Source organism: Lynx canadensis, chromosome D1, assembly GCF_007474595.2.
Source record: "Lynx canadensis isolate LIC74 chromosome D1, mLynCan4.pri.v2, whole genome shotgun sequence".
Taxonomy (NCBI): domain Eukaryota; kingdom Metazoa; phylum Chordata; class Mammalia; order Carnivora; family Felidae; genus Lynx; species Lynx canadensis.
The window spans coordinates 26,627,761-26,649,621 of record NC_044312.2 but is presented as its reverse complement, the minus strand read 5'-3'; the positions used below and the strand labels follow the sequence as shown (position 1 = coordinate 26,649,621).

The 21,861-nt window shown below is 42.4% G+C and overlaps 1 protein-coding gene across 1 annotated transcript in view; it reads left to right on the top strand.

Moving 5' to 3' along the window:
* PRDM10 (PR/SET domain 10) overlaps nt 1–21,861 on the top strand; it is a 103,235-nt gene that overhangs the window by 64,647 nt on the left and 16,727 nt on the right. The window contains exons 9-15 of the mRNA XM_030332062.1: nt 293–410; nt 3,743–3,872; nt 4,817–5,059; nt 11,429–11,776; nt 13,224–13,379; nt 19,759–19,938; nt 20,863–20,973. Coding sequence (XP_030187922.1) covers nt 293–410; nt 3,743–3,872; nt 4,817–5,059; nt 11,429–11,776; nt 13,224–13,379; nt 19,759–19,938; nt 20,863–20,973 — 1,286 coding nt within the window. The remainder of the gene's footprint in view (nt 1–292; nt 411–3,742; nt 3,873–4,816; nt 5,060–11,428; nt 11,777–13,223; nt 13,380–19,758; nt 19,939–20,862; nt 20,974–21,861) is intronic.

Sequence of the window (21,861 nt, the reverse complement as noted above, 5' to 3'; positions counted from 1 at the left end):
GTGTGTGTGTGTCTGTCTGTCTGTCTGTCTGTTGGGGAGGTGTCAAAGGGTAGTATGACAGAGTTTGTTCTTTGATGTCATACATGAATGTAGAAGAAAATAAGATCCTAACAACTACTCTTTGTCAAACTGTAGCCTTTGATTTTATCACAAAACAGTGATGCAAACAGCAGACACTATGTTTATGAACACTGGGCTACCTGTGAGATGACATTGGTGGAGGTACTGGGCACTTGAGTTTATCGCTGTCTGTTGATCATTAGCCTCTATGATTTCTCTCCTGTGACTACAGTTCTTCGCGAGCAGGAGAAGAATTGGCCCTGCTATGAATGTAACCGCCGATTTATAAGCTCGGAGCAGTTGCAGCAGCATCTCAATTCCCATGATGAAAAACTGGATGTGTTTAGCAGGTATAATGAGGGAGAAAGTTTCACCAACTCAGTTTTTAAAGGTCCACATTCATTTCCAGTTTTAAAGGTCCACATTCATTGTCTGTAAATTAATGAGTGTTTCTGTGTATAGACAGGTAATCAGGTGGGCTGCTGAGGGAAATTATTTCCCGTTCTTCTTCTTCTTCTTCTTCTTCTTCTTCTTCTTCTTCTTCTTCTTCTTCTTCTTCTTCTCCCCCTCCTTCTTCTTCTTCTTTTAAATGTTTATTTATTTGAGAGAGAGACAGAGAGCAGGGGAGAGACAGAGAGAGAGAAGAGAGAGAATCCCAAGCAGGCTCTGTGTTGTCAGTAGAGAGCCCAACGTGGGTCTCAAACTCATGAACCGTGAGATCATGACCTGAGCTGAAATCAAGTGTTGGATGCTTAACCGACTGACCATCCAGGTGCCCCCACTGAGGGAAGTTTCTTATCTGTCATTTCCTTTGCCCCACCCCCATCCTCATTTACTATTTACTTCTTTTCCAGCATGACCAGAGTACCCAGCAATAGGAGATCCTTCCCCCTCAGTTAAATCTCCCCTAACTTGAGATTCTCGGATAGGAATTCTTAAGATAGCACATTCTGCATCTTTGATTTGTAAACTTTTTTTCAGAAGTAGGATTTCTTCATCAAACTAAATCATAGGTTTCATTCCACTGTCTGAAAGAAATAAATCAGAGAGAATCATATAGGATGGGGTAGGCTGGAGCCAGATCAGGTAGGCTTTGTGGATAATGGTAAGAAATTTGGATTTTATTCTAAGCATGATAAGAAGTCTTAAATGGTTCTGATCAGGGAGTACCTGTGATGTGAATTTATGTGTTGAAATGTCATGCTGGATAAAAAAAAAATGTCACTTTTGCTTTCATTGGACCAAGAGTGAGGACGGGAGGCCAGCTGGAAGCTATTTCAACAGTTCAGGTCAAGAACGAGAGTACGTTGGACTAGGGTGATGGGACAGATGTAGGGTTGCCAGCTTTTACAGGACTTGAAAAGAGAAGAGATGGTGTGACAAGGCATTTAGGAAAGTAAGAAAGTCAGTGTTCTAGGGAGGTACAGCCTGACTGCCCGCAAGGTAAGAGCTCCCTTGAGGTTCATGGTCATGACATTAAAATAAGACCACTAGCATGCTGGGTGTCATTTTCCAGCTCCATTTGCTGCAATAATGTCAGTGCAGAGCAGCTGGGGAATTGGATTGCACAGTAGTTTCTCCCAAGTGCGTGCAACACAGCAAAAGTGATGGAGCAGGGATGGCAATCAAGAGCATACACGAGGGAGTGCTGACAGCGAACGACTTTGCTTAATGGGTGGAAAGAAGGGAGGGAAAACATCAAGAAGACTTAAGACTGCAAATAGGTGACAAGGACTAGATTGTAGGTGGTAGTGAGATAGAAGGATTGTTGAGTCCAGGTATTTGAGGATGTGCGCTAGAAAGCTAGAGATAGCATTAGAGTGGACGATGCACAGAATTGGTGTAAAGCGGGAGGCTCTGCACTTATTGAGGATAACAAGGTCTAGGATATGACCATGGGAGTAAATGTCTGAGGTGGGTGGAGGACACAGTGAGAGTTGAGTCATTTTCTGTCAGGTGTCCCTAGAACTCTGTTCATGGCTCTATTATAACACTTTTTGTGTTTTATTGTGATTTTTGGTTTATGTGCCTGCCACCTCTACTAGACTTCTGAAGGTAAAAACTGTCATATAGAACTTGTCTTTATTGCCTAGCACAAGCGTGACACATGGTAGGTAAAGATATTTGTAGGCTAGCTGTTAAAAAGAAATTTGAGACAATTAGGAAAATTTCAACTTTGACTAGATTTAATAATATTGAGCAACTATCAGATTTTTTTTAAGGTGTAATAATGGTATTGTGGATATATATGAATCTTTTTAAAGTATTTATTTATTTTTGAGAGAGAGAGAGAGACAGACAGAGCATGAATGGGGGAGGGGCAGAGAGAGAGGGAGACAGAGAATCCAAAGCAGACTCCAGGCTCTGAGCTCTCAGCACAGAGTCCAACGTGAGGCTAAACTGAACCATGAGATCATGACCTGAGCCGAAGTCGAATGCTTAACCGACTGAGCCACCCAGGCGCTCCATAATATGAGTCTTTATGTTGTGGAGACGCTTAACTGAAATATTTACGGATGAAATAACATCTGGGACTTACTTCACAAATAATCTAATGGGGGCGCCTGGCTGGCTCAGTCAGTAGAACATGCGACTCTTGATCTCAGGGTTATGAGTTCAAGCCCCATATTGGGTGTGGAGCCTACTTACCAAAAAAAGTAATAAGTAACTAAGAAAAAATCTAATGGGTGTTTGTGTGTGTGAGTGAAATAGTGGGAATATGATGGAATAAAATTAGCCATGAATTGCTAAGGATTGAAATTAGGTAATGGGCACATTGATCTTACTCTCTACATTTGCCTAGGCTCAGAATTTTCAATAGTAAGGAGTCTTTTAAAAGTTCTGGAACAACATATAATTTTTGTTAAATCGTGAAATAGATGAGTGGAAGAATAAAACATGATCTGATTAATTTTATACATATCTCTCGCACACATCTCCTTTTCTTTTAATTCCAATGTAGTTAACATACAGTGTTATATTGGTTTCAGGTGTACAACATAGTGATTCAATAATTCCATATATTACTCACTGTTCATCAAGTAAGTGTACTCTTAATCCCCTCACACACGCATCTTCTGAAAGAGATTTTAATGATACACTTTCTGAATTAGTTTTATTAAGGAATTTTTGTATGCTAGGAATCTATTAAAGGGGATGAAATTGATTTGGTGTTTACTAGGCATGTTATGGAACAATTGAATTAGAAGTTTGTTTTGAGCTTCCAGAAGCTTATGGTAAAACAAGAAAGTTCTTTTGAATCCAGCCACAGTTCTTGGAAGGAATAGGAAGTGAAGCAAGGAGACAAGAAGGAAAGAATGGAATCTCGTTTCTAGGAATGGCTATAAGGCTTAGCGTGTTCTGTCCTGTCTGCATTTCTCATGGCATTTCAGAGATATGTTTGTGCTTCCAGAACTTTCAATAATGAAATGGTGTCAGTGCTTTGAGTTTTTATAGCTCCTTTTTTTCCTGAATAATGTAAGAGCTATCTAGGTGGCAAGGATGAGACGTTTAGAAAGTGTATATTATCAAAACGACTGTTCCTGTTAGAAAAAGAATCAAGACAAGTAGTAAAATGAGAGAAAATCAAGATTCAGGGCTCATCAGGACCATCGAGGGAAATATTTGTTAGTGAGAACTGTGTAACCATGACTGTGTTTATAACCCAATCTTTTGTCCCCAGAACAAGAGGCAGAGGAAGAGGACGAGGCAAGAGGCGATTTGGCCCAGGTCGACGGCCAGGGCGCCCTCCAAAATTTATCCGCTTGGAAATAACCAGCGAAAATGGGGAAAAGTGTGATGACACGACACAGGTATTGGGCGAGGGAAGAGCTCCTTCCTTGTCAGATGCTTGCTTAGGGGACCTGGAGCAATTACCAGGTTTCAGTACAAACACCCCCCCTCCCCCCAGAGGCTGAGCATCCTGCCATGCCGGTGCTTTGCCGCCTGTTCCTTAAAGGGTGACCGGAGAAAGGCAAGAAGAACGTATTCTTTTTTTTTTTATTCATAATTTATTTATTTTTTAATTTACATCCCAGTTAGTTAGCATGGAGTGCAACAATGATTTCAGGAGCAGATTCCTTAATGCCCCTTACCCATTTAGCCCATCCCCCCTCTTACAACCCCTCCAGCAACCCCCTGTTTGTTCTTCATATTTAAGAGTCTCTTATGTTTTGTCCCCTTCCCTTATATTCATCTGTTTTGTATCTTAAAGTCCTCATAGGAGTGAAGTCATATGACATTTGTCTTTCTCTGACTGACTAATTTCACTTAGCATAACACCCTCTAGTTCCATCCATGTAGTCGTAGATGCTAAGATTTCACTCTTTTTGATTGCCGAGTAATACTCCATTATACACACACACACACACACACACACACACACACACCACATAAGAAGAACGTATTCTTGAATGTTACAACAAAAACCCAATATTGCTGCCCTCAAGATTTGAGATTGATCAGAGATATTACTGGGGGACCCTGTTTAATCCGTTGAAACAGTTGAAATGATTATATTCCAGAAGAGTTCTCCCATTAGAGTCCCTTCCTCAAGAAGTGATCTGGAATATCTCCTAGTTTTCACAGCCTGGGGATGGTTTTCCCAGAAGGAGAATTTTTTTTTTTTTTTTTTTCTGGGTATCATGACTCTAGCCATTTAAAAAATCATGCAGGAACTCTGAATCTTAGCTGACAATCTCTGTAGCACGAGTCTCTACCTAGGTGGGGAATTAATTCCTGGTTATTGCAATTTCAGGACTTGCTACATTTTTCCACCAAGGAGCAGTTTGATGAGGCTGAGCCAGCGACTCTGAACGGGCTGGATCAACCAGAGCAGACTGCTCTCCCCATCCCACAGCTGCCACAGGACACCCAGCCTTCTCTGGAGCATGAGCCAGAGACTCACAGCCTGCACCTGCAGCCCCAGCATGAGGAGAGCGCGCTGCCCGCCCAGAGCACTCTGACGGCCGACGACATGCGCAGAGCCAAGCGTATCCGAGTAAGTGAGGAGCGCGGCTCCTCCCTGATGAGGTGCTGCCCTTTCTCCAGTCAGCTGGCTTTCGAGGCGCCACGTTTCCTGACTTGTTATTCACCGTCCACTTCGAAATCCTGCATCTAACCTACCACATGCTTGATTCCCTTATTTCAGAAGAACGTATTCACTACTTCTCAATGTCTTTGTGTCCTGTGACGGGCTGGAATGGCTGGTCCTAGATCCCATCAGTTTAGTAATGACACAGAAGCCTGGCTTTTGGCAGCTTCGGGACAAGAATAGTTCAAATAGGATCATGCTCTGGATCCCTAAACTCACAGATTGGAAATGGGGAAATAAGTCCACTTAATTATAATGATGATTTACAGCGAAGCTGTATCTGTGATTTACAGCGAGGCTGATCTGTGACGAATGAGAGCTCTCAGGTTAATTCTGGGTAAATGAACTTGGTTGTCTACAGTTTCCAAGGGGAGACTGGCAAATGTCATTACTCGTCAACGCAAAGGGACCCCTGGCCGAGTTGATATGGCAGGTACGCTTTACACACCCAGGACAGCTTGACGTTTAAGCTCCAGGTTCAGAGTTGGTCAGTGCCTCACTTCTGTGGCCTGCGTCTTGACTTTAGACCATGTGGCCACGGGACCTCCTTGGCTTCCAGATCAGATGCGTGTTAGTCTTATTTCACAGATAGCCTCAGAGTCTGAGTTAGTTGCTGCAGGGGATGCATGTGGAGAGCAGGATAAGTGCATGTGCTGACCAATTTACATCCAGAAGACAATTACTTATACCCCTGTCTGTGGCAGCAGGGTATATACTTTTATTGTACTTTATATGTGGATAGAAAGAAGGGTTTTTCTGTATAACTTCTCAGGCTTCACAATTTCTAGATAGGTGATTGTTTTAGCTTATGTTTCTTTTGGACTTCTCATTTGCCTATGGGCTAGAAGGGACCTTGAAAAATAGTTCAGTCCATGCCTTCATGTAAAAGTACATTTAAACACTTTCAGCTGTGTAATAGTATTCAAACATCTTTTTAAGGGTCCTGTGATGGAAACACATAATACTCTTGGCTCCATGTATATTCTTTCAAAAGGACATGTAAACATACATAAACATAGACCAGAAAGGCAAAAAGCTGTGAATTAATACCTTCCCATCTGTCATTCTACATTATTTCTCAATCTTCGTTTTACTCTCCTGCTCAATTACTGTCTTTTCTGCTTTGGCCATTCTGAATTTTTACTGAGTTCGGAGAAATGCTTACCAGATTTAATTTTTTTTGAAGGAAAAAAACCAACCTCAAAGCCCACACGTGTAGTGAAGTTGTGGTTGTACAAGCGTAGTGTGGTTATAACCACACTTGCATTCTTCAGTGAGTTGGGTGACTGGTTTAGGTACAGGGTTCCTTGTGTCAAAGCCAAAGCCATGTGCATGTGGCTTCTGGAGGTCAGTCTTAGTTGAGCTTTTGTTTTTTTCCTTTCACACATTCTAAAAAGTAGGGCTATGTATTTTTTCATCTTTTCTATCCAGGTTGGTAATGACCAACTGAAGGGAAGTCTTCCAATCCAATTGGTAATGTAACTATTTTTCTCTCCTCTAATGCTGCCTGCTCAGTTGGAGCTGCAGGTAGGTTTGTTTCCTGTGTCTCACGTAACAGAATGTTATTTAAGTGTTTGCCTGACCTGCTCTTCTTTGCAACCTGTACGTGCTAAATCCTGGTGGAAACTACAATTTGGTTGCTACAGTGAATGCTAATTAGTTAATGAGCAACAATTGATCTTCAGATAGGTCAGTGAATAAATTGTGGGCAACAGATTCCTCCTACACAAAATAAAGGGTAGGACCAAGCGATCTCCAAGGTCCCTTCCAGCTCTACAACAACTTGAACGACTTGTGGGATAGTCATGAGATCTGACTATAGGCTCGGCACTGTGCTGGGGGCACAATACAATTTTCACATGAGTCCTGCCCTCTAGGAGCTTATAGTCCAATTAGGGAGATAATGGTCATGTAAGGTGGCTTACAGTTGAGTGCTAAGTTTAAAAGTGTAACCTGGGGGCGCCTGGGTGGCGCAGTCGGTTGGGCGTCCGACTTCAGCCAGGTCACGATCTCGCGGTCCGTGAGTTCGAGCCCCGCGTCGGGCTCTGGGCTGATGGCTCAGAGCCTGGAGCCTGTTTCTGATTCTGTGTCTCCCTCTCTCTCTGCCCCTCCCCCGTTCATGCTCTGTCTCTCTCTGTCCCAAATAAATAAATAAACGTTGAAAAAAAAAATTAAAAAAAAAAAAAAAAGTGTAACCTGTAATTGTTACCAAAACTGGGAAGCTAGGAAGGCCAAAGAAAGAGGAAGCAGTCAGGGAATATGGATGCAGCAGTTCATGGATGATGTGAGATTTAAACAATCTGGGAGAGAGACGGGAAGAAGGTAGGCTGTTTCTGTGGATGGTGGCCATAGGATCAAAGGCCAACACACGGGCATGTGCTTGGAATGGTTATGGGACAGTGCACATAGTAGCTTGACCCTAGTGGGGTGCCAGGTGAAGGACAGTGGAGAGTGAGATTTGTTGGCTAGTCCACCAAAGGCTTTGAAAGCCGGGTAGAAAACAGACCGAGAAAAGTTAAAAGTAAATTAATTAATTAAAAAGCCAACGAACAGGGCCCCTGGGTGGCTTAGTTGGTTAAGCATCTGACTTTTGATTTCAGCTCAGGTCTTGATCTCAGGGTTGTCAGTCCAAACCCCAAGTTGGGCTCCATGCTGCATGTAGAGCCTACTTAAAAAAGTCAACAGGGGCGCCTGGGTGGCTCAGTTGGTTGAGCGTCTGACTTCGGCTCAGGTCATGATCTCGCAGTTTGTGAATTTGAGCCCCACATTGGGCTCTGTGCTGACAGCTCGGAGCCTGGAGCCTGGTTCAGATTCCGTGTCCCCCTCTCTCTCTGCCCTGCTCCCACTCCCACTCTGTCTCTCTGTCTCAAAAATAAAAATAAAACTTAAAAAAAAGTCAACAGGATTTATTTCTTTTTAGTGTCAAGATCAAAACAATATGCAAATTGATCAATTAAATTAAGTTTCCTTTAGCTATTAATATCAAACTTGAGAATCATTATAGGTATTTGTCTATAAAGAATGTTGTCTCAGAATTCATTAAAATTTTTTTTAATTAAAAATTAAAAAAAATGTTTATTTACTTATTTTTTGAGAGAGAGAGTGAGTGAGTGCAGGGGAGTGGCAGAAGGAGAGGGAGAGAGAATCCCAAGCAGGTTCTGCACTCTCAGTGTGACCCAGCACAGAGCTCGAACTCAAGAACCATGAGATCAGGACCTGAGCCAAAGTCAAGAGTTGGATGCTTAAACGACTGGGACACTCAGGTGCCCTTTAATTTTTAAATGATCTTATTTTATTTTTTAATTTGAGAGACAGAGAGAGACAGAGAGAGAGAGAGCACTCGTGAGCAGGGGAAAAGCAGAGGGAGAGCAAGGGAGAGAGGGAGAATCTTAAGCAGGCTCCATGCTCAGTGTAGAGCTGGATGTGGGGCTCGATCCCACAACCCTGGGATCATGACCTGAACTGAAATCAAGAGTTGGACGCTCAACCACCTGAGCCACTCAGGTGCACCTAAGAACTCATTTAATTGTGGGTTGAATCCCTTATCACAGGTTTTAGCAACCATAACATTGTGGTATCCTTGAGGATCTTATATACCAAATAGTATGGCATGGTTGGCTGATGGCAACTCAGGGATCTGAAGATCCATAATGGATCCATCTGTGCTGCTTCTGCCACTTTTCATGGTTTCCTCTAGAAATATGTGCCAGCACGGCTCTGAACTACAGAGGATACAAGTGGCCTGGAAGTGGGTTGGGGTGGGGACAGTTTTCAGCACTTTCACTGCCCTGTGCTGTGTGGATTACATGAGGATCATTAGATCAGAGAAATACGGTCTTCAGGGCTTCATGGGGATTAGAAAGATGACAAGAACAAGGTTTGTGGACAGAACTAAGAATGAGGAGCCCGGTGGCTGGTCAGTGGTCAAGTGTCTGAGGACACTCTTGCTAATCAGGAATGGCAGAAGACTTATTAGCATAATAGTCCAAAACAAAATCGAGTTCTGGATTTGGCCCCCAAAAAGGAACGGAATCCCTAGTGGGACCAAGATCAGTGGTACATTGTGTCTGCCCTTGGAAACCTTATCGAACTTGGATAAAGGAACTGATTCTTACCTGCCAAAAGCACTCTAAATCTTGAATGTCTGAACCTCAGGACAGTATTTGTTTATTTGCAATATTTCCATTAAGTTTTAGAATAGTGTAAGCTTTTATGTAAAATAAGTATTTGTTCAGGCAGAGTAAAAAGATTAGGTAACTGCTGAACCGTATAACAGTGCAAGAAAGCTCTGTGGCTGATGTGAAAAAGGGCTACTGTTTAAGATCTCTGCAGATACTATAAAAGAGACCTTGAAAAAATTCATCTTGATTTTCACATGGAATACATTTCATTAATTCTGAAACTTTTATTGAACACTTCCTATGAGCTAAGCTATATGTCAAGGGATTTGGATACAAAGGAGAATAAAATATGATGCAGTCTGGAAGCAACCTCAGTCAACTTGGGAAGACAACAGAATTTCTAAATACCTACTTGAGATAAATGAGTAGGTAAAATGTCTCTCCCAGCCCTGTGAGAGACCCCTGAAGAGGAAGTTTTCTGTCACAGAGTGACTGTGTTCAGAATTTCCACTAACTAAAACATAATTATTTTGCTTTTCCCCGAATGATTATTTCACTTTAAATTCAGTTTAGACATTGCTTCTTGTAAGTAATTTGAAAGTAAGGGGTTAAGCATGGTTCCTTGTACTTTTTTCCTCGCACAAATAATGCATTAAGGTCTCCTTTAACCCTTCAATTACTATTCCCTCATAGTTTCATAAGCATACCCACTCACAGATATATTTTTTTGAAGGATTATTTTTCCTTCTCCTAGCTCTGTAGAGCATTCTCTCTGGCATTTTGAGGAACTAATGAATGAGTCTTCATTATAGTATAACTAAAATACTGATTCAGAATTCTCTGTGTGAAAGATGATTCTGTTGATCTGCTCTCAGTAGAGCATGAGCTGTTTTTCCAGCCATAGTGATGAATTTGCATTGAATATCCATCCATATTCTGCCACTAGGATTCCCTGTAACAATTGCATGAATTTACAAGATAGCTAATCAACATTAGAAGTGCGATCTGTGACTGAAAAAAAAAAATTGGCTGGTCTAGACAGAGAACAAAGTGATAAGCTTAACTTTCTTAGCATGGCCTTCTAACCAGTGGAACTAACTAGCTACACTGAGAACTTGTCTTCTGCAATTTCTAAGTAGGAAGTGGTCAAATACACATATTCCATTTATGATGGGTGTTCATGTATCTTATGTCATGAATAAACATGTTCATATAAATCTGTATCCTTCATTTCTCTCTCAAGTTTCTTTTCTTAAATTGAAATATAATTCACATACCATAAAATTCACCCTTTTATAGTGGCTTGTAGAATATTCCCAAAGTTGTACAACCATCACCATGATAATTCCAGAATATTTCCCTCACCCTCAAAGAAACCCTGTATCCATTGCCTCCTTCCCCTGCCCCTGGCAAGTACTGCCCTTCGGTCCTTTTTATATCTTTTATTTCCTCCTAAACATTTTAATCAAGCTTCTAATTATTTTTCTCAAGAGCTTCAGCAAGTAACATTTGGCTGACTTGCTCCAACCTCAATGCGTGTGTGACTTATCCCACATCATTTCTAATAAATCTTCTATTATTCTACTCCATTCGGGGATTTATTTTTTTATACAAATCCTTGATTGGGAATTCTTTTTTGGATCTTACTTAAATTCTTTCACCCCCTCCCCCCAACATCCATAAATATTGTGAGACATAAAAGAAATTTGTCTTTTCAGCATTTGGGGCTGGCTTCATTTTTAATGTCTTCACCAGAAAAATCTTCTTTCTTTAAAAAAATTTTTTTTTTAAATTTTTGAGAGAGAGAGAGAGAGAGAGAGAGAGAGAGAAAGAGAGACAGAGAAGCAGAGAAAGAGGGAGAGAGAGAATCCTCAGCAGGCTCCATGCTGTTAGCATAGAGCCTGATGAACCCTGAACCCTGAGATCTCGATCCCATGAACCCTGAGATCATGACCTGAGCTGAAATCAAGAGTCTGACGCTTAACTGACTGAGCCACCCAGGCGCCCCTGAAAGACTTCTTTCCACTGTGTGTCCCAGAGTTGAATTTCTATGGAAAGTCTGACTGCAGAGATCATCCTACTTGTCTATAAAGGTGTGAGCTGCTTCTGCACTTGATTTCCTCACTAAATAATCGTATTTGTGTGTGTCTTTCAGAATGCAGCTCTTCAGCATCTGTTTATCCGGAAGTCCTTCCGGCCTTTTAAGTGTTTGCAATGTGGGAAGGCCTTCCGTGAAAAGGACAAACTGGACCAACATTTGCGCTTCCACGGGCGGGAGGGGAACTGCCCGCTGACCTGTGATCTCTGTAACAAGGGCTTCATCAGCAGTGCGTCCTTGGAGAGCCACATGAAGCTCCATTCAGATCAGAAGACTTATTCTTGCATTTTTTGCCCAGAATCCTTTGACCGCCTTGATTTGTTGAAGGATCATGTGGCCATTCATATCAATGATGGCTGCTTCACCTGCCCAACCTGTAAGAAACGATTCCCAGATTTTATCCAGGTGAGTGTCTACTCCTGAGATTCCTGTACACTTTCTTCTTTGGTGAGAGACACTTCGATGTTTGGGAAATTGAGACTGCCTGTCGCCTGCATTTTCATCCCTTCTTTGAACTTTACGGTTGAGAACGGTATTTCTTCAATCAAGCTGCTTTTGATAAACAAAAGATTATTATGACCCTCAATTGTCCAAATCAGACATTGGCATTTAAACATTTAAGTTTTATTACAAGTAACAAATACCCAGATCTGATTATAATTTTTACAAAGTCTTTCTTAATCTTTGCCAGTACCCTCTACTCATAAAATATAGAGAGCCTGTGGAAGACATACTCCCATTTCCTGGCCTGGAAACATTTTCTCTCTACTACTGTGGTATCCTGTCTTGCTTTACTAAGGTCATGCATTTTGGAAGGAAACAAAGAGAAAGTTGGTATATAATATACTTTTGTGTCAAGCACTGACCTCCTTCCTTGGACTATAGTCTGGAGCAAAATAGGTGAGGATAAATTCCAGAATATTCATGATTTCATTTGGACTTCAAGTGATGATATGCTAGTTCTATGCTAGTCAATGAGTAATTAAATATAAATATCTAATGAAAAATATTCTCTTTTAAAAAAAATTACCCAAATAAAATATCATAGTTTTATTAGTGTTGGGACTCTTGGTAATTTTATCACTTCACACAAGCAATTAGCAAGTGGCTTAAGGCAGAATCTAATGGCAAAAGAGACTCAAAAACAATGAAGCAAAATGTCTTACAGAAATACCTTGATATGACTACTTAGCTCTCATTCACAACTCTCCTTCATTGGATATTTATGGCTAAGAGAGTTCAGAGGTCATATTCCTTTATTTAAGTTATCTAAAAGTGTAGGGAATAGGTCTCAAGGAGAAATGATGCTGGTGATTGTATTTTTCTCATAAATGCATAATATATTTTATGTCATCCAATTCATGTCTTTATTCTTCAGAACATGATTTAATAGAAAGATGTAAAAGGACCAATTACTAAAAGGGGCTAAATTGCTTCTGTACATGTTGGAGGCAGGAAAAAGTGAGAAAGAATTATTTCTTTATCTTTCTGCAGATAATTTTTAGCAAGATTCATTTAAATCCAAAGGAATTCTGCTTTTAATCTTAAAGAGAGAGAAGGAAAAATGGGTCTTATGTGATCGGGGCTTTGACTAAGCAAGTACTCTTTCTTCCTCTTCTTCAAATTCAGGTTAAGATTTGTAAGGCTTTCTGGCTACTTGTTCTGTTTCTTTGTGACAGGGATACTATGTGTGATTGAGGCCAATTATCAATCACATCTGATTGGATTACACCGCCAGGTTGATGAAAATCCATGGTAATGCGTTTGGCTCCCTCTAGTGTTGGTAAGCCACCTTTTGCCATTTCATTTGGTGCTTGAGTCCTCTGACTTTTTCGTGTCTTCTAACTGCCAGGTGAAAAAACACGTGCGAAGCTTCCACTCAGAAAAGATCTACCAGTGTACAGAGTGCGACAAGGCCTTCTGTCGTCCTGACAAACTGCGTCTCCACATGCTCCGACATTCGGACCGCAAAGATTTCCTGTGTTCCACATGTGGAAAGCAATTCAAGGTATGTAAGCAGGGAACAGCCTAAGGTAGTTCTCATGCTGCTGAAATTATGTCAAGCTAAGGCCTGTTCATTTCATCAGTTAATCACCTACTTACAAAGAACTGAACTTGAAATGCATTTTATGTCTCATGTTTGACTTAGTTATTATTATAAAATTAAGGAAAAAAAACTCACCTTAATTTCTCCAAATAATTAATTCAAATTGCTGAATAGAGTAATACCACATCTCCTTAAAAGATCTAAATGCATAATGAACAGAACTAAGTTGCTATTGAGGAATTCCTAAGAGAACAATACATTTACTTACCAAATCAAGAGATTTTTATTGAGCACTTATGAAGTATTAGGGCCTGGTAATTGAGCCCTGAAAGTCGTAGGACTCTCATCTAAGGGAGGTGGGAAATGTGTAGAACACTGAATGGCTTAGACAACTTTTGGGGAATGGTAATGACTCTAAGGATTAAAATAAGACATAATCGGGGTGCCTGGGTGGCTTAGTTGGTTGAGTGTCCGACTCTTGATTTTGGCTCAGGTCATGATCCCAGGGTTGTGGGATCAAGCCCTGCATTGGGCTTTGCACTAAGCAAGCTTGCTTGGGATTCTCTTTCTCCCTCTCCCTTTCCCTCTGCCCCTCCCCCATTTGCTCACTTGCTCTCAAATAAATAAACATTAAAAATTTTTTTTTTTCAACGTTTATTTATTTTTGGGACAGAGAGAGACAGAGCGTGAACGGGGGAGGGGCAGAGAGAGAGGGAGACACAGAATCGGAAACAGGCTCCAGGCTCTGAGCCATCAGCCCAGAGCCCGATGCGGGGCTCGAACTCACGGACCGCGAGATCGTGACCTGGCTGAAGTCGGACGCTTAACCGACTGCGCCACCCAGGCGCCCCACATTAAAAATTTTTTAAAAAATAAAATGAGACATAATAAGTATCAGTTACCTGCCTGGAATTTAGAAGAAGCAAAGGAAAAACCTACAGGAGAATCAGATAAGAATTAAACAAGTAAATGTGGAAATAATAAAGTATTCTTCGTTGGGAAATCAGATGGTTTGCATTCAATAGAGAAACTCCAGTAATGTGGTTGTATGTCATGCTGTCATAGAAATGAAAAGAATCAGAAGTGGATGCAGGAAGGAAAAACTAATTTGAAAAAGTTGTATTACATAGAATGTGTAGACATTAAAGAGAAATAGGGAGTAATTTTCAGAGTTTAAGTTGATATATTGTGGAATATAATCCTGATAGCTTTCAGTATACAGTAGCATGGTTTAGAACTAATGTGAAAGGTGTAAATGGGCCTAGTATTTTTTGTTGTTGTTTCTGAATCAAAAAACAACACCAACAGTATATGTAAAAGGAAGGATCCCTGTCTTATGATGTTAACCGGTTGGCCATCCATCCATCCTATCCATTCCATATTTTTTCATAATCTCTTTTGTGCCAGATGTTATTTTCACACCATGCAGGTAAAACACCTTGCTGCTTTCATGTTCTCCTTTACCTTCACCCAGTGTGTTATACAGGGTTCAATCAGAGAAGCAAACCCACTAGAGTTGTGCGGTAAAGGATTTTCTTATGGGAATAAGAACTTCATTATAGAAGAAGAGAAGTAAGAGTCTGGCAGGAAAAGTTGGAGGATCAGAGAAGAGTCACTAAGGCACCCTTCTGAAACCCTGGTCTGGGTAGATAATGGGAATTTACCTGGGAGTCTGGGAACCCAGGCACCTGCACCAGGCTCAGGAAAGAGAGCTGGTGCTGTCCGTGGGAGGCTGGTGCTGCCTGTGTTAGTGAACGCGGACTGGCCAGCAGCACCTGCTCCCAGGAAGAGGGCTGGTGGCCTAGTGGGAGACAACAAGGGTGAGTGAGGCTGTCCTGCATCTGACCCACAGCCTCATGGCCGCTGCTTCATTTCCACCTTGCAGTCTGGCGCGAGCCTCTTTCTTAGCTAAGACTAACTGGGAACCACACGGGGAAGGGGATCCGTGTAAATGTAGTTAGTTCCCTTTAGTCAGATTGACACATTATAAAAGCACAATGTACCTACAACCCATTTTTCAGACTATAGTGAGTTATTTTTCTAGAGCACAAATCTGATGCCATGTCCCTTCAGAAAAACCCTTTAATTTTAATTAATGTTCTTAAAGTTTATTTATTTATTTTGGGAGAGAGAAATTGAGAGTATGCCCGAGTGGGCAAGGAGCAGAGAGAGAGTGAGAGAGAGAGAGAATCCCAAGCAGGCTCCATGCTGTCAGCACAGAGCCTGACACGGGGCTTCATTCCACAAACCATGAGATCATGACCTGAGCCAAAATCAAGAGTTTGACACTTAACCAACTGAGCCACCTGGGTGCCCCAAAACCCTTTAATTTTAATAGCCACCTAGATAGATTCCTAAGTGCTTATCACTTAAATGTCACCACAAGGCACCTGGATGGTTCAGTCAGTGGGGTATGCAACTCTTGATCTCAGGGTTATGTGTTCAAGCCCCATGTTGGGTATAAAGTTTACTTAATTTAAAAAAGTCACCACAAGATTTGGCTCCCATAACAGAATATACAGAGTTGTCAAATCACTAAATTGTACACTTGAAACTAATGTAACCTTTTGTGTGTCATCTAAACTCTAGTGTTTTTTTCGGGCGCCTGGGTGGCTTAGTTGGTTGAGTGTCCGGCTTCAGCTCAGGTGATGGTCTCACAGTTTGTGATTTCCAGCCCTGCGTTGGGTTCTCTGCTGTCAGCACGGAGCCTGCTTCAGATCCTCTGTCTCCCACTCTCTCTGCCCCTCCCCCCGCCAATGAATTACAATAAAAAAATAATAAACTCTAGTGGTTTTTTTTTTTTTTTTCAACGTTTATTTATTTTTGGGACAGAGAGAGACAGAGCATGAACGAGGGAGGGGCAGAGAGAGAGGGAGACACAGAATCGGAAACAGGCTCCGGGCTCTGAGCCATCAGCCCAGAGCCCGATGCGGGGCTCGAACTCACGGACCGCGAGATCGTGACCTGGCTGAAGTCGGACGCTTAACCGACTGCGCCACCCAGGCGCCCTCTAGTGGTTTTTTTTTTACATGTTTATTTATTTTGAGGGGGAGAGAGAGAGAGAGAGAGAGAGAGAGTGTGTGTGTGTGTGTGTGTGTGTGCTCGTGTGCAAGCAGCAGGGTGGGGGGCAGACAGAGAGGAGGAGAGAGAATCCCAAGCAGAGCCTGTTGCAGGGATCGATTCTATGAACTGTGAGATCATGACCTGAGCGGAAATCAAAAAGTTGTCCACTTAACTGACTGAGCCACCCAAGCACCCCTACCCTCTGGTTAAAAACAGAATCTGGCTCCCAGTTACCTCTGCATTTCCCCCTTCCACTTTGTACTCTGTTCTACTGAACTGTGTGCTTTGCTTAAGTGTGGCATGCTGCCTCTCCTGGGGGCTTTGCATCTGCTCTCCTTTACACCCCACCCCTGCTTGAAATATACTTTCCAACTCTCTCATCATTCCACCCAGCTGATGGCACTTCGTAGAGGCGTTTCTTGCTGCCCTCCCCTCCACTGGCTGAAGTGCTTCTGCTTCTCCTGTGTGTTCCCCTAGGACCCTTTACTTATAACCTTGTCATAGCACTTATACTGAGTTGTAATTGTCCTACTACACGCTCCATGAGGGCAGCACGTGTAAAGACAAGGCAGGACCTTCTGGCTTTTAGGAGCTCTCAGGGTTTTTTTTTTTTTCTTTCTTTCTTTTAATTTTTTTTAATGTTTATTTATTATTGAGAGAGAGAGATACAGAGCATGAGCAGGGGAGGGGCAGAGAGAGGGGGAGACACAGAATCTGAAGCAGGCTCCAGGCTCTGAGCTGTCAGCACAGAGCCCAATGTGGGGCTTGAACTCACAAGCTGCGAGATCATGACCTGAGCTGAAGTCGGTCGCTTAACAAACTGAGCCACCCAGGTGCCCCGGTTTTTTTCTTTTCTTATAAAATTTTTTTTAATGGTTATTTGATTTTGAGAAGGTGCAGGTGGGGGAGGGGCAGAGAGAGGGGGACAGAGGATCCAAAGCGCGCTCTGCGCTGACAGCAGAGGGCTTGATGCAGGGGCTTGAACCCATGAACCATGAGATCATGTCCTGAGCTTAAAGTCGGACACTTAACTGACTGAGCCACCCAGACGCCTCAGGAACTCTCAGTTTAAAGAGAAGATTAGGGGCGCCTGGGTGGCGCAGTCGGTTAGGCGTCCGACTTCAGCCAGGTCACGATCTCGCGGTCCGTGAGTTCGAGCCCCACGTCGGGCTCTGGGCTGATGGCTCAGAGCCTGGAGCCTGTTTCCGATTCTGTGTCTCCCTCTCTCTCTGCCCCTCCCCCGTTCATGCTCTGTCTCTCTCTGTCCCAAAAATAAATAAACGTTGAAAAAAAAAAATTTAAAGAGAAGATTAGAGGGACACCTGGATGGCTTAGTCTGAGGAGCGTGTGACTCTTGATCTCAGAGTCTTGATTCGAGCCCCGTGTCAGATATAGAGATTACTTAAATAAATAGCACTTAAAAACATTATTACTGCTACTGTAATAAAGAAAAGAATAAAATGCCATGAGGATGAACTCTGACTCCAGGTGTAGGAGAGACTTCATAAATAAGGTGACCCTTGAATTCATGAAAGGGTGGGGAAGAGTTAGCCTGCTAGAGAAAGGGACAGGAGGAGGAGGGAGGGAGAGAGGGATAAAGACACCCCAGAGGCATTTTAAAGCTGGGCTGAACTAAGGCACAGGCAGTGGGCACGGAGAAGAGGGCCCCTATTCAAAACAAACGTCTGAGGGAGAATTGGTAGGACTTTGTGTCTGGATGAAAGGCTGATGGTTAGACAACGAGGGCTTGGGATTTGTAGCTTGGGAGGCTAGGTGTTTGGGAAAGTTGGTGATTCGGCAGCAAGATTTAGGCAGGAGGAGAGAGTAGGGGCGTAATGGATTGGTGTTAGGGCTGTTAGGACGGAAAAGCCTTGCTGAGATTTGTCCTTCAGCAAACATGTCTGTCTCTGCATGCAGAGCACAGAGGAGTACTAGTAGTAGGCTTTTGGATTTAGGCAGTGATTCAGTAAAAATAAATTGGCTTGTTTAAAGGGAATAGGTGGGGGAAATTGGTGAACATAGAAACGTAACAGAAGTCTGAGGCGGTGACTTTGATCACTGTATCTAAAGAGACTAAAGATAAATACTGTTATTTAGGGCAGGGTTTGTAATCCAGACTTTACTGCAAATAAGGAGACTCTCAAATTCTCTCCTGGGCTTTCCAGGAATTAGGTGGGTGGCAGTAGGAGGAAAGAGCAGCTGGGTGTCATGCAGAAGGGAGAGGTAGGTGAGGGGTGCCGAGCTTTGGAAATCTGAATTCAGCGTGGTTCCTGATACGTGGTGGGCACTCAAGAAATACTTGTTAAATGCACTGAAAAATGCAGTGGTTAAATAAAAGTCCCTATACGGAAACGTGGGGAGGACTGTTATGGTGAGCAGGATCAAAATCTTTATAAGACCAGGGCGCCTGGGTGGCTCAGTCGGCTGGATGTCCAGCCTTGACTCAGGTCATGATCTTGTGGTTCGTGGGTTTGAGCTCCACGTTGGGCTCTGTGCTGACAGCTCGGAGCCTGGAGGGAGACACAGATTCTGTGTCTCCCTCTCTGCCCTGCCCCTGCTTGCACTCTGTCTCTGTCTGTCTCTCAAAAATAAATAAACATTAAAAAAAAAAAAACTTTGTAAGACCAGTAACAGTTTAATCATATGTGTGAGAGAAGAGAGCCACGCTGGATAAGGGAGGTGGCATTTGTTTGAATTCGTTTTTACTCGGGATGGGCTCTGCCTGATTTTCTCTCTACGGACTCATATCAACATGTATCACTAGATGAGGTCATCAAACTAAGATCTGTGACCTAGACTGTTATGCTCCATCCACAGTGGGCCATGGAATTGTTTACTTGAACCTCTAAATCCACAAAATGAGAAATTCTTAAATTTATGTGGGATTTAGAAGAATATCATAACATTTGCTAAAATGTGTGGGAATTGAGCATTCATGTGGCTTTGTAGATCTAGTATTACTTATCATCCATTATCAATTTACCTTGTGGTTCGTAATACCAAACCTACTCCATTATCCTTTGATCTCTTCCACATACACGTGAAGTCCTTCTTCTCAGAGACCAAGGCTCAGTGGGACACACTTACTTGCTAGTGGACAGAGTAATCCCCGGTCATTTTTCATGTCCTTGTACCCTCCAGCACCCTAGCAACTCAGGTGCATCATGGCAGGTTGTGCTTACTAGGAACTTGTATTGCTTTTTTTAATCCTTTCATTGAAAGCTTTTCTACCCCTGCTCCCCACTCCCCTGCCTTTTCAAAACTTCCCTCTAAATAGCGAAAAGACAAACTACGGGAACATATGCAGAGGATGCATAATCCTGAGAGAGAGGCCAAGAAAGCCGACCGCATCAGCCGCTCCAAGACGTTCAAGCCTCGTATCACGTCCACGGACTACGACAGCTTCACGTTCAAGTGCCGCCTGTGTATGATGGGCTTCCGGAGACGGGGCATGCTGGTCAGTGCCAAACGGCTTCCAGACCCACCTATTTCTGTTTATGGGGCTGACTTCTGTGCAGTATCCTGTACGAGATTGGTCAGTAGGTTCTGTCCGTGGTTAGGGGAGAAGTTGGAAGTGCGTAATGCCCAACGGGGTTCTCTCCTTTCCAGGCCCCCCCTGCCCTCCTTTGCCGCAGCTCATTTCTGGTGACCTCTTGGGAGAGGTCTTTTTCTGTCGCTTTTCATTACTAGTTTTCTTTGCCTTCACCCTTCTCAATCTCTGCTCTTATACTTTATTTCCCTCTTCTCTTTTGTGTTCCTGAACATATTTTCTGGTGAGGTCTTTCCTTGTCTCCAACTGCTCCCTTTTCCAGATGTGATACGATACTAAAAGGAAAGTGCCCCTCAAAGCTGGGTATGTGAACCCAGGTTAGCAGACACATTAGGGTAGCCAGTTCACTGCCCTCAATTCATTTGGACCTCATTACGGTTTTGGCAGAATATATTTCTGCTGGCAGCTAAAGGCATAGGGCATTATTTACAACTTAGAACCTGAGTTTGCATCTCATTCAGTGTCCTCAGTAAGGCTAGGGCACTAAACAATGAAAGACAGGTTTGTATCAGGAGAATTCAACAACGAAATTCGTGCCAGTGTAATTTTCAATTTTCCATCAGCAGGTCTTCCAGTCAGAGTGTTAATGGAATCTGCAGTGACCCAATTCCCCTTCAGTAATTTGCTGAATTACTGTTAGCTCCCGTCAACGGTGACTGTTAAGGCTTGGTGTCAGATGGGCCTGGCAGTGCTGGTTCTGGCCACATGCCCTATTGTTTTGGGGCACTGCTTCAGAGAATGCCAACTTCCAGCAGTCTAGACCAGGGCCGTTTTGTTAGTGTCTGTCTGTAATGGGCTCTCTTTTTCTCATTTGCTTCTTCCCCTCTTTAGGTAAATCACTTATCAAAGAGGCACCCAGACATGAAGATAGAAGAGGTGCCAGAGTTAACTCTGCCCATCATAAAACCCAACCGCGATTACTTTTGTCAGTATTGTGATAAGGTAAAAGGCAACGTGTCTCTCTGGGAGCCCTGTGCAGAGCCCATGTGTCTGCATGTATAAATACATACTCGGATCTTGCAGTTACTCTTAACAGATGGTTCCCTGTCTCTCGGTAGTTTTCCATTCAGATGAGAAAGGGCTAGAAGCGCAGCCTCATTTTAAGCCAATTTTTTTTTTTTTTCTGAAACATTAGTTGACTTTGTGTTTAACACTTTTCCTTCATTCTGTGATTTTTGTTGTAAATGTAGAGGCTTACCAGGAGCTTAGTATATGAATTCATTTCAAATTCCTAAGCTCCAAAGTGAAGGTGTTCATCATCCTCCTTGTAAAATATACAGGTTTTGGATTTCTAGAAGATTGAGTAGGATATAGAGAAGTTTTGCAATGGAAGACTCTTTGTACTATTTCATTCTTACTTTTGTGCAGTTACAGAAAGACAGAATATACACGTATGGTTCCATTGCAATATTGTTCCCTTATACAACAATGTAGTTGTGTCAGCTTAAAACTGGGAAGCTTTCTAAAGTGTAGATTCATCATTTCAGGTACTAGTCGCTATTAGACTTGCCATTTTGGAGGATTCTTTGGCATCTAGTACTAGTAAACATATGGGAGCTTTTGCAGAAAGGCAAAATGGGATGAATGGGCCTTTGAAACAATCCTTTTTCTGTGATTATGTAACCACCTCTTGAACTTTAGGGTAAAGCGTATTTTTATTATTACTATCTTAGATATATAAATTCCAAGAAGATACTTAGCATATCTATATTATGTTCTTATTTTATTTATTTAGGTTATATCCTTATTATCCTTTAATATATCTGCTAATATATTTTATTTTGGGCTACATGAATGCTTTTTCTCATTTCTCATACCTAACAGTGGAAC